A 17,081-nucleotide genomic window follows, 5' to 3' on the forward strand; every position below is an offset into this window, starting at 1 on the left:
AACATTGATCTGGCAAAAATTGTTACAGGCTATATTGTGTCAAAGATATAATGTAGGGATTTTATTGATTTTTTAGTTTAGGTTTGGGATTAGGCTACAGTTAGGTATAGTGTTTGGTCCATGGTAAGGAATTCAGTTAGTGTGGAAAATTGGATATACAGCAACATTGCTGGAGCATGTGTCATACCTAAAACTTGACTCACCTGTTCAATGCTGCCTTCCAATCAAAATTAAGCAGTGCTCTCGTTAAACTTGACATCTCCCCTCCTTCAGTAACCCCCCTATTTTGTTGTAGCCTAGCCCACTGCTTCATTAGAGACAGTTGACAAATGGCCTGCTTCACTGTAAAATGGGAGGTAGCAGCTATAATTGTCTGGAGAGACTGATGAAGACAAGTTGGGGGGTATGATGTGGCCAACAGAGCTCTCTCATCTGGTTCAAGTAACAGTTCAGAGCTGTAGGTTGACGACATGAAAAAGTGATGGGAAAAATCATAATTGAGAAGGTTACGAAAATATATCTAGTGAAAAATATATAACAGGGGAGAAAGTGTAACTCATTGATTTAAAAATGCAATGTACTTGAATATAGCAGTTGACAAATCTATTTTTCATTCATGAGAAACCTTTACCCCAGAAGAGAAATAACTTATTTATGCAATTTGCATTCTGATAATTGTATTACAAAAGATAATAGTAAGTTAATAAAATACTTCTTCACCGCACACGTGGGAAGGAAGTAACCATAAGCTTGAATACCTGGTACATTTATTTGATATGCAACTTTTATGTCAAGGAAATGGCTATGCTCATGTCATGCTGAGAAACTGTACACTCTGCTAAGAATATCTTGCTTTAAAACTCTCTTATACATTTTGGTGGGGAATCTTAGCATCCTTTTCAGAAAAGTTTATAAATATTAAATTCAATATTCTACAATCTGAGACACACTGGAGACCGAAGTAGTAAGGTGTTTGTTTTATTTAAAAGCTTTAACTATCGCTTCTCTATATATGTGGGATGGGTGCACCGAGCCTTATTACATGCTGAATATTTTAATGGATATATTTTTTTAAGGAGAAATTTTCATTCCTTGTCACATTGTCATAACACTTCTCCAATATGAATTTGCAAAGATCGAATTAATACCATAATCCCAATTTTTTTACTTAGCTGCAAGTCGATTTTTGCACTCTTAACCCTAATGAGGTCGGTTATTTGAGATCTTTCTAGTACCGGTGGGGGGGGGGGGCCTAAGATCTCGGCTGTAAAACGGCTGATCACCGCTAAAATTTGCACGCATGTCAAGTGAAGTGTATAGAATACAATGGTAAATTCGATTTTTGAAAAATTCACTCATTTGCATATTTATGGTAATTTATGCAAATAAGGTCATAAAATTCACATTTTTATCCATAAATCATACATTCTTCATATTTAAGCATTTTTTTTCACTACATATATTCGCAAGACTATTTTGAATAACAATACGACAAACAAATTTGGAATCTTTATGTTATCTCTTGTTTTGATAATTTCTTATGTATTTCATTTTTGTTGTTGTTTTATTTCATTTCTAACTACAATTCAACTATTTTGACCCCCAACACAAACACCTAAACTTTAAACAAGACCAAATAACCAATGTTTTATCTCTTTTTAGGAAAAATCACATTTCCATATGCTTTGTACACAATTACGAAAATGAGCAATTTTCGGGCTGACATGCAAAGACAAAAGGTCACGTGACTTTGGATGAAACACTCTTTCATAAGATGAATAATAATTTACTGTTCATAGATGATTATTAAATTATTAGCAATTTTCTAGGTGTAAACTTTTCTTTTACTCACATTGCATTGAACTGACTATTGTCCTAAATCTAGAAGGACAGATGTTTATTTCATTACATTCCAGTTCGCACAGTCTCAAAATTAATTTAGTACAAATAAGAAGCATAATACATGTAAGTGTGCCTCAAATATTAACCCTATTACATTTTTCTTCTACAAATATCCCCAAGTGAGAGAATCAACAAGAACATTGACATTAGGTTGAGATTTGGTTTTAGGTTAAGTTTAGTTAGGGTTTGGGTAAGAGTCTGGTATTGTGCTTGGTCCAAGTAGGGACTTGGGTCCCTGGTCCAAGAATGAAGTAAAGAATTCTGATTTTGTTAAACATTGTCTGCGGGATGTGTCATTAAATCTAGGATGATGTCTCTACAGTAGTAAGCTAAGTTAGAGAATACTTTATTACTTCATTATTATCATCAGTGGATAAATATAATTGAAAACTGATTTTTTTTTTTTTTTTGTTTTTTGTTGTTGTTGTATTTATGTATGTTTGTCTATGTTTGTAAGCCACTGACTGATGAGGAGAACCTCATTAACAGAAACTAGATTCCTTTTGGCTATCCTTTGCAAATACCAGTAGTCATGGTATTTCTTACATCCTTTGTCTCTATATTATGGTTTTTTTCTTCTTCTTCAACTTTGACTGGATAATGAATAGTAGATAAATTAATAAATGAAATAAGTAAGGAAAGCTGTAACCTGAAAGAAATCATAAGTATTAATTCTTTTCAATACAACATAATCTTCAACAGACAACAACATACCTATATTCAACAGTTATTATGTCATCATGCAGGAGGGCCTGCATCAGACCATCTTGACCGATAGTCCTGGCCTTCATCCATTCCAGTTTGATCCTGGACCAGTTCTCAGGCTGTCTCAGGGGGTCTGGACTGGGTCTAGGAGCCAATCGATGAGCACGGGATGAAGATGTTATACCACATCTGAATGGAAGCTGAAAGCTGTGAATGGTACACACATAGTCGACTTAAGAACAAATCTACACAAAAATTAGTTATTCATTTCATATAATAGTAGCATAAACTTGATAAATTCCCAAGTAATATTCTATGACAGAGGTCAAGTGCACACAAAATTACATTATTTCTTTAAAAATATACTGTTGACCTGTATATTCATTTCTCTCCTGCTATTTCAAATATTAAATTACTGTTTATAAGCTGTTTCTACAGCTGCCCATTGTACTTGTTTTGGGGCTTTATAGTATGACAATGATGACGATGACGATGATAATTGCATTGATGAAGATGACAACGATGGTGTGCGCCTCCATAGGTAGCCTTTCTTATTTTAGGGCTCTGATTATTTTGCTCTTTTAGTTAAGTTTTTGCTGCAATTTTGAAATGTTGTTGTTACTATTGTATTCTGTGTGTGTCAAGGATCTTGCTAGACATTTTTTAACCAATATTTTGGTAAGTTAGCTCCATATTTAGAAGTTGAGTCTTTGAATCTCTGATCTTAATACTGTACCTTGCTCTGCACTACCACTTCCAGTGCTCAGTGCTGTACATTTACTTTGAACACTTTACTTTGTATAATTACTTTGTATTTATTTTCAATAGTACATTTTGTTATATCAGTTCACTTTGTATGTTACAGCTGCCTTTTCAATTGCAGTCAGTAGCAGCACCTCCACATCACTGGAGGGGTTTTAAAATCTGGCATCTCTTCTTTTGTGTACCCCTGATTGTATTTCTTTTGGATGTCAACCATGTATTCATTCTGCCACCTGATGCTTGGAACGCGTGTAGCTTTAATCAAAGTCTACTCTTTCCTGTATACAGACATGTCAAATACTGGTCAGCCAATAACACAGACTTAACAAAATCAAGTCAGTACTGATCCATTTTTCTTCACAGTTCAGGAGCATGGCGCCTCCACCAGTTCTGACAACTGATGAGGGTTTACTAATGACCTCTGAAACCGTTAGAGACCTCGGCATTACATTGGACAAACACCTTACTCTTCAAAAGTCATCAAAAACGTCTGCAAATCTGCATCTTGAGGCATCTACAAAATTGGAAAGATCAGGGCCCGTATTCAATTCAATACTTAAGTACAAAATTTAAGCTTTTTACTTAGTATTTGGCTTAGATAAAATACTGAGCCAATTATGGTATTCAATTCACACTTTTGGCTAAGTATTTTACTCTAAATCTAAGCCAACTCCATACCAGACTTAAGCCAATTATTTGGAGGCCTTGATTGGCAGGCATATGGTTTTCTTACGCAGTACCATAACCTGCGCACAATTATATCAGTGCGCATTCATTGCAACGCATCAATTGCTCATTACTTTTGATTGACCGTGTGACGTCACAATGCTTATCAGTAAGTACATGTATTTTACTTAGATTTTGTCTTACGTAAGTATAAGTCTGAAATGCGATTTGAATACGAGATAAGTAACTTACTTAACTTAGCCATTTGCTTAGTAAATTTCTTACTTATACTAAGTATTGAATTGAATACCGGCCAAGGAGACTGCTTGACAAAGCCTCAACTGAAAGACTTGTCCTATCCTTCGTCTCCTCCTATCTGGACTATTGCAACTCCCTCCTTGCCGGCCTCCCAATTTCTCATATATCTCCTCTCCAGCGCATCCAAAATTCAGCAGCTAGATTGATCACATAAGTAGGAAATATGACTATATATCACCTATTCTTCGCTCACTTCATTGCCTACCAGTCCATTCTCGCATTACCTTCAAAATCCTACTTCTTTCATACAAAATAACACATAACCTTGCCTCTAAATATCTTCTTGACCTAGTCTCCCTTCTATCCTCCTCTTCTGCCAGATCCCTCCGTTCATCTTCCCACATGCAACTAATTCACAGCTCACGAACAAAAACACGTTATGGTGACCGTGACTTTTCATTGATCGCCCCTGCCCTCTGGGACAAACTCCTACCCCATATTCAAAATGCCCCATCCATTGAATCATTCAAAACCCTTCTCAAAACCCACCTTTCTAATCAGTTATAGTATACTGGAGACGCATTCAACTGAATAGTATTGTATCAGTAATATTTTATTTCATTTTGTTGCTTTTAAGCTATTGAACGTGTTAAATAATTTTACCAAGTTTGACAGCAGCACCTGTGCGCTTAGAAACACCTGTATAAAGCGCCCTAAAAATGTAATTATTATTATGATGATGGCGAAAATTATGCCTCTGCCATAGAGGTATTTTACGAACCAAAACAGAAGCAATTTTTCAAATTCAAGTTTGATTGTACCGTATTTGCCGGCGATAAGGCCGCACCGCTGCAAAGGCCGCACCCCAACTTTGACATTTCAAAGAGGGGGAAAAAAAACAAAGGAAAAAAAAACAAACGGACAAAACAAAATAATCATAATTTTCTCTTAAAACACCATTTTTTTTTACAAACTGATACCAAATTCATCAATATTCTTATAATTTACCGGAAGTTTAGCTAAAAAAGTGATCGCAGGCAGATTTGGTGTCCGATATACCCCTACCACAATGTACGAAATTGCATGAAATGGAAAAACAAAATGGCGACTTCGGATGGATGCTTCGCGGCAGGTCCGTTAAACGGTCCCTTCCTTTACTTTTGCAATGCATTGGCACAAACTTAGATCAAGATATATATCGGCAAATGTTGTTTTAGGAAGTTATTTTTGTTTTCATGTCAACAATGCAATGACGGGTCCTTGAGCACCTGACTGGCCGCCAGCACTGTTTTACAGCTCTACTGATTTGTCAAGTTTTGCAGTACGTCATCTACTGATTATTATGTTTCTAAAGCTAAACTGAAGTTATATCGTATAGCAAGGAACTAACACGACAAGTTTTAGTTGATTTCATGACAAGGAGATGAAGATATATTTGGAGACATTTTTTCAAGTTTGTACATCATCTGATTCTACATTAGCTGCCATGATAGTACACATGCACTGTCTGAAGATCTGTGTTCGCTAAAGCCTATCTTCTTAACAAAAGACAGTATAGTTCATTGTGCATCAGAATTGTGACTTATAAGGTATGGAGCTTTACTGTTTTCTTCTTTGTGTCCTTATATGTGGAGTGCAGTCTGGTTGGAATGAATCAAATGACGAAGAATACTACTTCAGACTTAGTGATGTCAACCTCAAAGGGGTAATTAGACTTCATCACAAAGGGTTTTTGAAAGCTAACATTCCCTACTATAGTAATTGTTGTGCTAGTTTCAACATTAAACTCCTTGTCAGCGGGGACATTCAACCTAACCCAGGCCCAGACAACAGCCCAATTATATTGACAAGTGAATCTCTGAAGAAATCTAGAATAAAATATTCGAGAGAAGAACTTCAGCAACATCAGTATGGAAGGCAGGCGGTGCCATATAATCTTAGTGCTGATGTATGGAGGAAGATCACAGACTTGGGGATTTCGATTAAGAAAGCTACTCATAGGGGGTGCCGTGGTGGATCGAGAAAACAAAGGAAGAAAGTCAACAGAGAGCTACAAAGCAAGCCCATTCCAGCACTAGTCTCATGTCCAAGCAGTCGACCTTATCGACTAAGTCATTCCAGAACACCTTGTCTGCAAAGGGTTACAATGGCAACAAAGGCCAGCCATACTGACACCTCACTTCCATCGGTATACATGGCAAATGCCCGATCCTTAAATAACAAATTCGACGAATTCTACTGCATGGTCCAGGACATGGAGATTGATCTGGTGTGCGTCAGCGAGACATGGTTGAAGGATGAAATCCCCCAAAGCGTCTTCAGCATTCCAGATTATACTATGTTCTGGAAGAACAGACAAGCGAAGCAGGGTGGAGGTGTTGCCCTGTATGCCAAATCTTACCTGAACCCTACTCCCACCCAATTCACCATTCCTGAGGATCTTGAAATTCTGTGGGTACAACTTCGTCCTCGCAGACTACCCAGGTCCATATCATCTATCTTCGTCGCTGCAATCTACTCGCCCCCAGACAACGGGAATAACCAAACCTTCATCCAGTCTCTTGTAGCTTCTCTTGATGACATTTTTACCAGCCACCCAGGAGCAGGTATTATCATTTCAGGGGACTTTAATCGTCTCAACATAGCCCCACTACTTAATGCCCACAGGCTAAAACAGGTAGTAAATCTCCCAACTAGAAATGATGCAACGCTGGATAAGATTGTGACAAATATGGCCTCTCTCTACAAGCCTGTGGAACTTGTATCACCTGTGGGACTAAGTGATCACAACGGGGTATCATGGCGTCCTAGAAGACACCATATCCAGAAAAATGAAGTCAAACGGAGGGTTGTCCGACCAGTATGTGAATCTGGTATCAGAAGCTTTGGGGATTGGATAACGCACAAAGATTGGACAAGCATGTACACCCAATCTTGTGTTGAAAGAAAGTGCAATCTCTTTTACTCGGAACTAAACTGTGCAATTGATCTATATTTCCCCAGTAAATCAGTACAAACACATGTCTCTGACAAGCCATGGATAACCACAAGCAGACCTGCCAACCTCTGGAGTTCAAAAACTGTATTCTTTAGTGTCAAAAGTTGTATTTTACTGACAAAAGTTGTATTCTTGAAAATAAACACGGATTGTTACGCGGATCAATGCCTCTTACAGTTTCTACCTACAGGAAGAATTTTTTTTCTTGATCATTGGTTGAATATGCATTATTTCGTCACGACTGGTGTGTTCGATGAACCAATAAACATCCCCAAATTGCCGATGTGAGATGCTTTTAGGATACTTTACAGGACAGAATGGACATTTTGTCATTGAAAATGGCGGACACACACACAAAATATTAATAAAATAAATCGTTTTTTATTATTTTTTTTGTTTTGAAAATCGTATTTTATTAAGGAAAATCGTACTGTCGTATTTGCTTTTAAAAATCGTACTAAATACGACTAAATCGTACTGGTTGGCAGGTCTGCACAAAGGTGAAGGCGTTGATACAGCAACGACAGGCCGCATTCCTTCAGAACTCTCCCAGCTAGCATACCCTTCGCAACAAGGTTCAAAGACAGATAAAGCGAGCTAAGAAGTCATTTTACCACGATCGAGTCCAAAATCTGAAACAAGAAAATCCAAGATCGTGGTACCAGTACATAAAACTAATGACTTCCAATGTGCAACAGAAGATGTCTCTTTCGATCCCAGGAGTTGATCCAAGTGATGTGGGAGCTATAGCTAAAGCCATCAACTCACATTTTGTTGGTGTATCTGATCATTCACGTTCATTAGATCCGGTCCATCTCCCAGCATTCAGACCCTTCCCAACAAATACAATTCCCTCCGTTCAGCCGTTGACCGTCTACAAAGAATTGTCGAAGGTGAAAGTTGGGAAAAGCGGAGGCCCGGATGGCATTTCTTCTCGACTGATCCGTGAGTTTTCCGTAGAGCTTAGCTCTCCATTGTGCCACATCATGAATCCCTCATTTGAACAGGGCGTAGTGCCAAGCCATTGGAAGAAATCTATCATTGTGCCACTTCCGAAGGAATCACCACCATCACTTGAAAAGCTACGCCCAATTGCTTTAACAGACCACTTTGCCAAACTCCTTGAACTCTTTGTATACCGATGGTTCATGGCAGATATTGGTGAAAGTATCGATCCTCAGCTATTTGGCAACCGCCGTATGTCTACGAGCCACTATCTACTGAGCCTCATTGATTACCTACAGTCAAGTGCTGACAAGCCCAACACTGTCACCTCTATAGTACTTACAGATTTCTCAAAAGCGTTTGACCTTGTGGACCACAATCTCGCCATCAACAACTTGTATGCCATGGGAGCTAGACCTTCTCTCATCCAGTGGTTGTGTTCGTTTCTCACTTAACGCACTCAGCAGGTGCGCTACCGAGGTCAGCTCTCACCCCCACTTACTACCAAAGCAGGTGTACCTCAAGGCACACGGCTTGGTCCTTTGATATTTTTGGGTGTTGTAAATGAAGCCCTTAGATCATCTAAAGTCAGACGATGGAAATACGTTGATGATCTAACTTTTGCCCAAAGCTGCCGGCTAGATGGACAAAGTACTCTTCAGGGTATCCAGGTTAAACTTCTTGGCATCATTATCAGAAGTGACCTCAAGTGGGATGACCACGTAAGTCATATTACTTCCAACGCTTCCAGGAAATTGTACCTGATACGATTGCTAAAGCGATTTGGAATGCCAACATCTGACCTTTTTACTTTGTTCACTTCATACATTCGTCCGATATTGGAATATTGTTGCATTGTTTGGCACTCTTCATTAACTTTGCAGCAAATTGCGACAATCGAAACCATACAGAAGAGAGCATTGAGGATGATACTTGGTACATAATATGAATCATACGACCAAGCATTGCTTTCATGTAACATGATCTCTTTGAAGGCACGTCGAGATGAATTGTGCAGGAAGTTTGCTGCACAGTTGTTCAGAAACTTTTGTGACTGGCTCCCAGAGGTGAGGTCATCTCATCGCCAACTCCGAAACGGTGATAAATTGATAGAAACCAGATGCAGAACAGAACGTTACCGAAAAAGTGCCATACCTTACATAGTCCGTCTATTGAACACAGAATTGTAATCTCTTATAGATACATTTTTAATGGAAATTGCTTTAAATTGCATTAAGTTATGTAACCATTTGTTGTTTTTTAAGAAGAGAATTTTTTCAATATATCTTTATTTAAATTTTACTTTCCTTAAAACGTTTAATTTGTTTATTTGTTTGTACTTTCCTAAAAACTTTGTGCAATACATTTAACTTATTACCATGTGAATATTGTAAATCGATGATTCATTTCTAATGAACAAACTTATCTTTTATCATTCCAAAGTTGAGTTTTTAATTTGAAATATAATCTTTTGCAATTTCTCATCTTGTCTTTAGATGTCTGCAATGGTTTTAAAATTTAAATAATCGTTAAACTCCTGATGTAATTTGAACAACCCATTTTTCTAAAAATCACCTTTGAACTCTTTGGTTTTCAGTTTATATATTTTATATTTGATTTTTAATTTTTGTCAAATTATGTTTAATGTATTTGATATGTATATTTTTGTAATTTTGCATGTTTTTATCTGTGAATTGTATCGCAATTCAGCCTTTTACGGCTGTGAAGATATTTTTTAATAAACCTTGAATTGAACCTTGAATTGAACCTTGAATTGAAATTGAATTGAAATGCAAAATAAAATTGTTGGTAAGATGTTTGAAAATGTCCTGTACCATAGTGGTATAGTTATTTTACAGTTTGTAATCCCATATGGGTAAATTCGTGCTGGTTTTGACTTAGATTTTTTTTTTTTTTTTTACTCTTTCGTCGTAAAGGCCGCACAACGACTTTTTGATATTTTCTCTTCCAAAAATAATGCGGCCTTTACGCCGGCAAATACAGTAATCCATTTTATACAGGTTCTCAGAATATTGTGATTACAAGCTATTTTCCATATACATGTACATGTATGACCTTTTGATCTTTGACATTATGACACTATAATCTAAAAGGTTCATTGGCTCTGCAAGATACATATATGCTCTGAGTTTGATAGTAATGCATCCGTCAGTTCTAATGAGAATGCGTTCTCAAGCTATTTTTGCATACATAATGAGCCCCATGACCTTTGACCTCATGACCCAAAAATCTAATCAATTCATTGGGTCAGCAAGATACATACAAGTCCTGAGTTTGATGGTAATCTGTCCATTGGTTCTAATGATTATGTGATCACGAGCTATTTTTGCATACATAATGAGCCCTGTGACCTTTGACCTTGTAACCCCAAAATCTTATCACTTTATTAGCTTTGCAAGATTCATACATGACCCAAATTTGGCAGGAATCCATCAATCTTTTCTTGAGATAACACGATCACGAGAACGGGACGTATGGACGTACGGACGGACAGACAACCCGAAAACATAATGCCTCCGGCTACTTTGTAACGGAGGCATAAAAAGCCTTACTGTTGAGTGATGACCAACGGGAAACAGACTGTCCTGGAGCCATGCTGGTTATCTGTTGCCATGGTGATTGTCTCATCAAAGATGAGGAGTGTAAGCAGATGAGCAATCTCCTGCCTGGCTTCCTCTGAGCCTCTGCAGATCAGAGAGGCTGTAGTAATTGATTAATGAGGAACGAATTAATCAAACAGTCAATCAATCATTCCATAAATCAATAAATCTATTCATCCAACCAAACACAAATCTATTGACTATTGGATAACTTACCAGTCAATTAACTCAGCATTCAATAAACTCCTTAATTCATTAACGAATTCATGCAACAGATAAATAATCCATAAGTCATTACATTGACTAATCAATGAAACCCATCAATACATACATCAATCAACCCATATTTATAGACTACCTATTGCGAGGGACTCTTTTCAGTATTTTACAGAAAGGCAGCAGCTTGACAGGAATACAGAAGTTCCATATTTGGTAATTGCAGGGACCCGTTTCACAAAGCCTTTTATTCAATGACAAATGACAAAAATCAGTGACAAATCTGTTGATAACTAATCAGAAGCAAGGATTTCAGTAGCTTATGACAAAAACTGTCATTTGTCAGATGTATCACAACATTAGTGTATATTTCCTTTCTTCTTTTTTCCAAATCATGGCAATGAGAAATATATAACTACAAAGATCTCAATCTGTATTGCTGCGCAATGCGAATGTATCCCCCAGCAGTGGCAGCGGTTTTGTGTCATCCTTATGTTCGAAGGAGGGACAAAGATCCCCTCTCCCCTCCCTGAAACAAAAGGATGACGTAGAGATCGCCACTAGTGGCTCGAACTATTGTCAAGACTAGGAGCAGCATCACCGAAACAATATGTGTGTAGATTAGAGTATAATGCATATCTGTAGAAAATTTGAAAGAAATCTGTCAAGAAATGTGGCAGTTAGAGCTCACAAAAGACAGCCACCAAAATATGACCTTTGACACTATAACAGACGGAACACAAGTGGCAGCATCACCAAACACTAAAGATGTGTAGATTGTACTAAAACACCTCCATACAACATTTGAAAGACATCCGTCAAGAAATGTGGCAATTCTAAGCGCATAAAGGACATATGACCTTTGACCATATAAAAGATGGAACAATGAGGGCAGCATTGCCCAAAAGTGTAGATGTGTAGATTGTACCAAAATACATTTCTACTATAGTACAAAACTTAAATCATATCTAACCTCTGAGCAGCATCAAGTACAATCCAGACTGGTGCACCATCTTTCTTCTCCTAGCTGTGTTAGCATGCACTAGATGGCGTAGGATAGAGACTAGAGGGGGTACCAGCTCACATGTCATACTGGATTGTGCTGTAGGGATTATGATGGTTGCTAGGGTTTTCATCATCTTCTCCATACCCCCGTGGGATACAAAGGTGTGATGCAGTCTGCTATCTGTTCAATGGACAAACCAGAGGCATTCAAGAACTTGAAATCATGGATGCAGTGGGAACTTTGTTTACAATCTAAAGGGTACAATCAAAAATAATTTTAATAAAATGCACAGCAGAGTTTTCTACTAACCTCTGATATATTCTAGAACACACTAAAATAGATTCACTAAAATACATGTATAACCTCGGAATACTACTACATGTTTCTAGCTTTGTGTATTAACTTCTGGCTTTAAAGCTTTAAAACCAACATTTAGCTAACATACATGTACAACAAACATAAGTCAGAAAAAATCAGAACTGATTTTATTATTTATTATATAAATCAATGTATCTACCAATTTTTCGCTAGTTTCTCTGAACTACGCAGCTATCGAAAACTAAAACGTCACAACCGTGCATGCCCCACCCTAATACATCTCCTTCCCAGGGTCACGTGCGCAACCGCCAGAGACAACGCTTCGGACATGTTGCCGGGCAAGGAGAGGGGACGGAGGGAGGGACATAGGTAGATACATAGATTTATAAAGTAAATAATAAAATCAGTTCTGATTTTTCTGATTTACCACAATAAATCAAGGTATCTACCTATTATTTGCTAGACAAAGGGGGGGGGGGGGGGGGTGATAGACAAAGATCCTAAGTTGGACTTAAATAATATAATATGGAGAGGCATTTGTAGCCTAAAATAACTTTTACAAATTATTTTCTAATGGCTTTCCATAATTTTTAAGTCCAAGAAATAAGTTCAAATTAGGATCTTTGTGAAACACCCCCCGGCACAAAAAAGAATCATAGGGGGAACCCCTTGTCTGAAGAAAAGGGAAGCCTGGGCCGGTGTGAGAGCCGGTGTGATGATGAATCAGTTGATGACTCAGATTCACCAACCTTACCCTCAAAATCAGCTACATGGGGAACCTGGCCCCAAGGGGGCGGGCGCAACCACGATCCGCTAGTCTCCTTGCCGGGAGGAGAGCAAAGCTTCGCCATGATGATGAGAAACAGGATCTCGAGTATCAGGTACATGTAAAACAGGTCCGGATACTGGAAGGTGAGATCCGAAAGATCGGACACAATCCTGGCAAACTGGTACAGGATTGAATCGCAAGGTCAGGTGGGGTCCAAACCGGCGAACCCGGACAGGGTTAAACCAGACCAGGGTCTATATTCTGCTTGTCTCGTAACCACCCATCTGTGACGGTAAAAAGCCGACTCGTAAGTTATCAAGGCCGCACGGGGTACGGCGGATTCACTCAAGTCGACACCTCAGACTTAACGAACAGGCCCTGCAGAGCAGGGCGGTCGGATAGTCTCTTGCAGCCTATAACCACCTGTCTGTGACGAATGGAGCTGGCTCCCGATGTATTGGGGTGGGGAATGCGTGGTTGTGACGTTTTAGTTCTTGATGGCTGCGTAGTTATTGATTCATTGTGGTAAATAATGCATCATATTAATTTATATTTGTTGTCATGCAGTGTTTACTGGGACAATAATAAAACTTTATTTTGTCAAAGATACAGGGTTATGGTTGCAGTTGGGTCTAGTGTTAGCGTTTGGGTCAGGTTTAGTATTTGGTCCAGAGCTGGAGCTAGCAATAGTAGCTAGAGCACGGGCCATACCTTCTTCTGCATACCTTGTAAGATGATAGCCATTTGTTGGAGTGCTGATTTCTTCAGGTCTCTCTCTTCATTCTCAGAGGTGAAGATGTTTAATACTTGCAATAAACCATCCTCCTACATGTGACCAGAAAAAAATATAATAGTACATGGTGATAGGCTTTAATATATCCCACACACACACACCTAACAGTATCATGGAATATTGATAATAATTCACATCAAAAATTTCATACGATCATGAGGAAAAACTAACTGGCTTTAGTGACCCTCTGTATAGATAGACTGTATGGTTGACTCTAACTATTTTGCATTGGAGTGGGTTTCTGTAGATAAAGACCCATTAATTATTTTTTGTTGTCCCTCTTAAGTTGGGTGATATTTTCATACAGGTTTCACTGCATATGAAAATCTTTAATGTAGTCGGTTATGTAATATGTATGTGACAAAATACCTTGGACAGTTAGTCATTTAAAAAATGCTGATACAAAATTCACCCATCAAGTATGAGTTTGTTACAATCCATCTGTTCTATTAAATGCATTCGTTGTTTGCATGAACACAAAAGCAATAACTGCTATATTCTCTGGAACAAAATATGAATTGAATTTTGAAATTGAAATAATGTGATTTAATGTATACTGATTAAATGTAGCAAACTGATGTTTTATAGTAACCAATTTAGATTGAAGATTTATTCTTTTGACAATTTTCTACAGTCTTACATGACATAGGCATTGTCCTTGTTATGGAATATACAGAAAATCCTTACAAAGTACAACTCTGGTATAACAATCCCACTTTGCCCACCTGAAACACTGACATCCCATTGTGATTATCCAGACTAGTCTTGGTGTGAAAGACAAACAGGTCTTCAACACCAGAGGGTAGGGGACTGAGGTTGGGGTGCTTGAGCTCTGCCTCAGGCTCGTTGAGCAGGTGCCACAGGAGAGTCGAGGAGGCCTCAGCACGTACCCTTATCAGAGGCAATAAAATAACAAGAGCAGAACTAGATGAAAATAAAATGACTATGAATACAGTATGTGGTCAATACCAAGACCTTTGACCTTTCTCTATGCATGTGTCCCTAAAATAAAATCAGTTCATCTGCATATCATTTGTTTGGAGCCACAGATTGTTAATTCTGTGTTAAAGTATATGAGTTAATGCCCTTGTAGCTCCAAACAGACAATATTACTTTATGCATGTACCTCGTTGAAATTTTGAATTGCTTCTGAATTATATTTATTTCATACTTTCTCAGTTTCTGCATAATACATGTTTGATAATACAACACATCTTCTTCCCAAATCTGTTGATATGAAATGCCTACAATTTGAGCAATTCAACATTTAGTTTTGACATGACTGGCTTTACCAAGAAAATTTCAGTAACACAATTGTGCCCAGCCAAGGTAACGATGTAAACCTATGTCTGATATCCCCGTCACACAGATGAGACTGACACAATATAACGGGAACAAAATTAGAATACTGTGAATGGTCAAGATTCTACCAATCAGCAGTCGGCTTGCATTCAGTTTGACAGTGTGTCTACAGTATGATTTAAAACATCACTGTACATATATATATCTGCACAACCCCAAAGTACGAAGATACACCAACAACATGGTGGCCTGTACTTCAACAGAAGAAGAAGAAGAAAACCATGAATTAACTATTTGAACTCAGTTCAATTCACAGTCGTTTCTCAAATGCATAAGGAAATTGTATGATATGTATGCAAAGTATATTACCTGAAGTCTTTACTGAACATCATCCTCAGCCCACCTCGGATCTGTTCTACAGCTGGTAGTCTGGAATAGGATCCAAAAACTGCTGGGTCTTTGCACTTGTTGATCAGGTCATTGGCACAATGGCTTACAGCTAGACTGTTGCTGGCATGGGCCTGTTACAAGTAAATATGACATATCTTGCATGTGGAGAGGTTCAAACTATTTTGAAACAGTAACATGTTGACTGATTACAAAGAGGTATGATAAGATAAATGAAGAAAATTTAGAGTTATATTACTGATAAATTTTAGATGATAATGATGATGATAATAATTAGAGCAATTACACTTAATCAAAGAAGAAAAGAAAGCAAAAACAATAATTGACAAGGATATTGAACAAGAAATTATATATTGGTCACACATTCTATGCAATGTAGTAAATAATTAGCATGTACATGTATGTAGGAATATAGACTAACCTGCAGCAAGGGCATGATGGGAATAAAAGCTTGTAGCAATTTATCCCACAATGCCTGGCTCATGAGGAGACGACCCTGCAGCAATGTGAGGAGTATAGACTCACTCATTTTCTGAACCTGGATTTAAAAAAAAAAAAAAAAAAAAGAGAAAATATATTGAACATACAAGAACATGTACATGTAATATACTGTTACATTATGTTTACATGCAGATAATGAAATGTGATATAGTTAAACATTTGTTTGTTTTTATTTTGTTTTGATAACAAAAGGTTTGACTCATGAATTGAATTGAATTGATTTATTGTCCAAACGAATGCAAATTCATTGCTCATGGTACAGGTGTGTTACAATGTACACAATTATACAAATTATAAAACATAATAACAACATAACATCAATCAATACGAGCGACGTCCCACATCCAGGCACCTTGCAATTCAAACATAAATAGGGACCATGGAAATAGTCTGTATCAGATAAGCATGATAAGTACAATGTGATTGCTTGCCTAGGAAATGGAGGAAAGCAATACAATGTCTACAATACTTGCCCTTGTTTAACCCTACTTTTGTAAATATGAGTCGAATCAGGCACAAATGAACGTCTGAAGCGCAGAGGCGAATTCCTGATCGGTTAACATTATAATTATGGAACAAAGGATGTGTTGGCTCTTTCATAATACGTGTTACCTTCAGCAATGTACGATCAACATATATATTTTCTAAACTGGGCAATCCCAAACCGATGACGCGCTGAGCAATTTTCCTTATTCTTTCAGTTTTCTTTCTGCTAGCACGTGTTCCATTACCAAGGTAACAAATAAGATTGATTGATTGATTTATAGAACAGAACAAGAAGTGTCTTGTCCATGTGTAGTTTCTTAAGTTATCTAAGGAAATAAAGCCTTTGATTTGCTTTCTTCTGAATAATGTTGAAATATTTCGACCAATCCTATTTACTTGATATGGTAGTGCCAAGATATTTGTAC

At 37.6% G+C, this 17,081-nt stretch overlaps 1 protein-coding gene across 1 annotated transcript in view; it reads right to left on the reverse strand.

The window, feature by feature from the left end:
• The window catches only part of LOC585877 (rotatin), a 98,927-nt gene that overhangs the window by 51,085 nt on the left and 30,761 nt on the right, over positions 1-17,081 (reverse strand). The window contains exons 14-21 of the mRNA XM_030975676.1: positions 16,091-16,207; positions 15,631-15,782; positions 14,685-14,850; positions 13,892-13,991; positions 12,047-12,259; positions 10,810-10,957; positions 2,617-2,814; positions 204-455 (exon numbers count right to left, since the gene is read on the reverse strand). Of these exons, the coding sequence (XP_030831536.1) occupies positions 204-455; positions 2,617-2,814; positions 10,810-10,957; positions 12,047-12,259; positions 13,892-13,991; positions 14,685-14,850; positions 15,631-15,782; positions 16,091-16,207 (1,346 nt within the window). The remainder of the gene's footprint in view (positions 1-203; positions 456-2,616; positions 2,815-10,809; positions 10,958-12,046; positions 12,260-13,891; positions 13,992-14,684; positions 14,851-15,630; positions 15,783-16,090; positions 16,208-17,081) is intronic.

This window comes from Strongylocentrotus purpuratus, unplaced genomic scaffold, assembly GCF_000002235.5.
Source record: "Strongylocentrotus purpuratus isolate Spur 01 unplaced genomic scaffold, Spur_5.0 spur5_scaffold_8, whole genome shotgun sequence".
In the NCBI taxonomy this organism is placed as follows: Eukaryota; Metazoa; Echinodermata; class Echinoidea; order Camarodonta; family Strongylocentrotidae; genus Strongylocentrotus; species Strongylocentrotus purpuratus.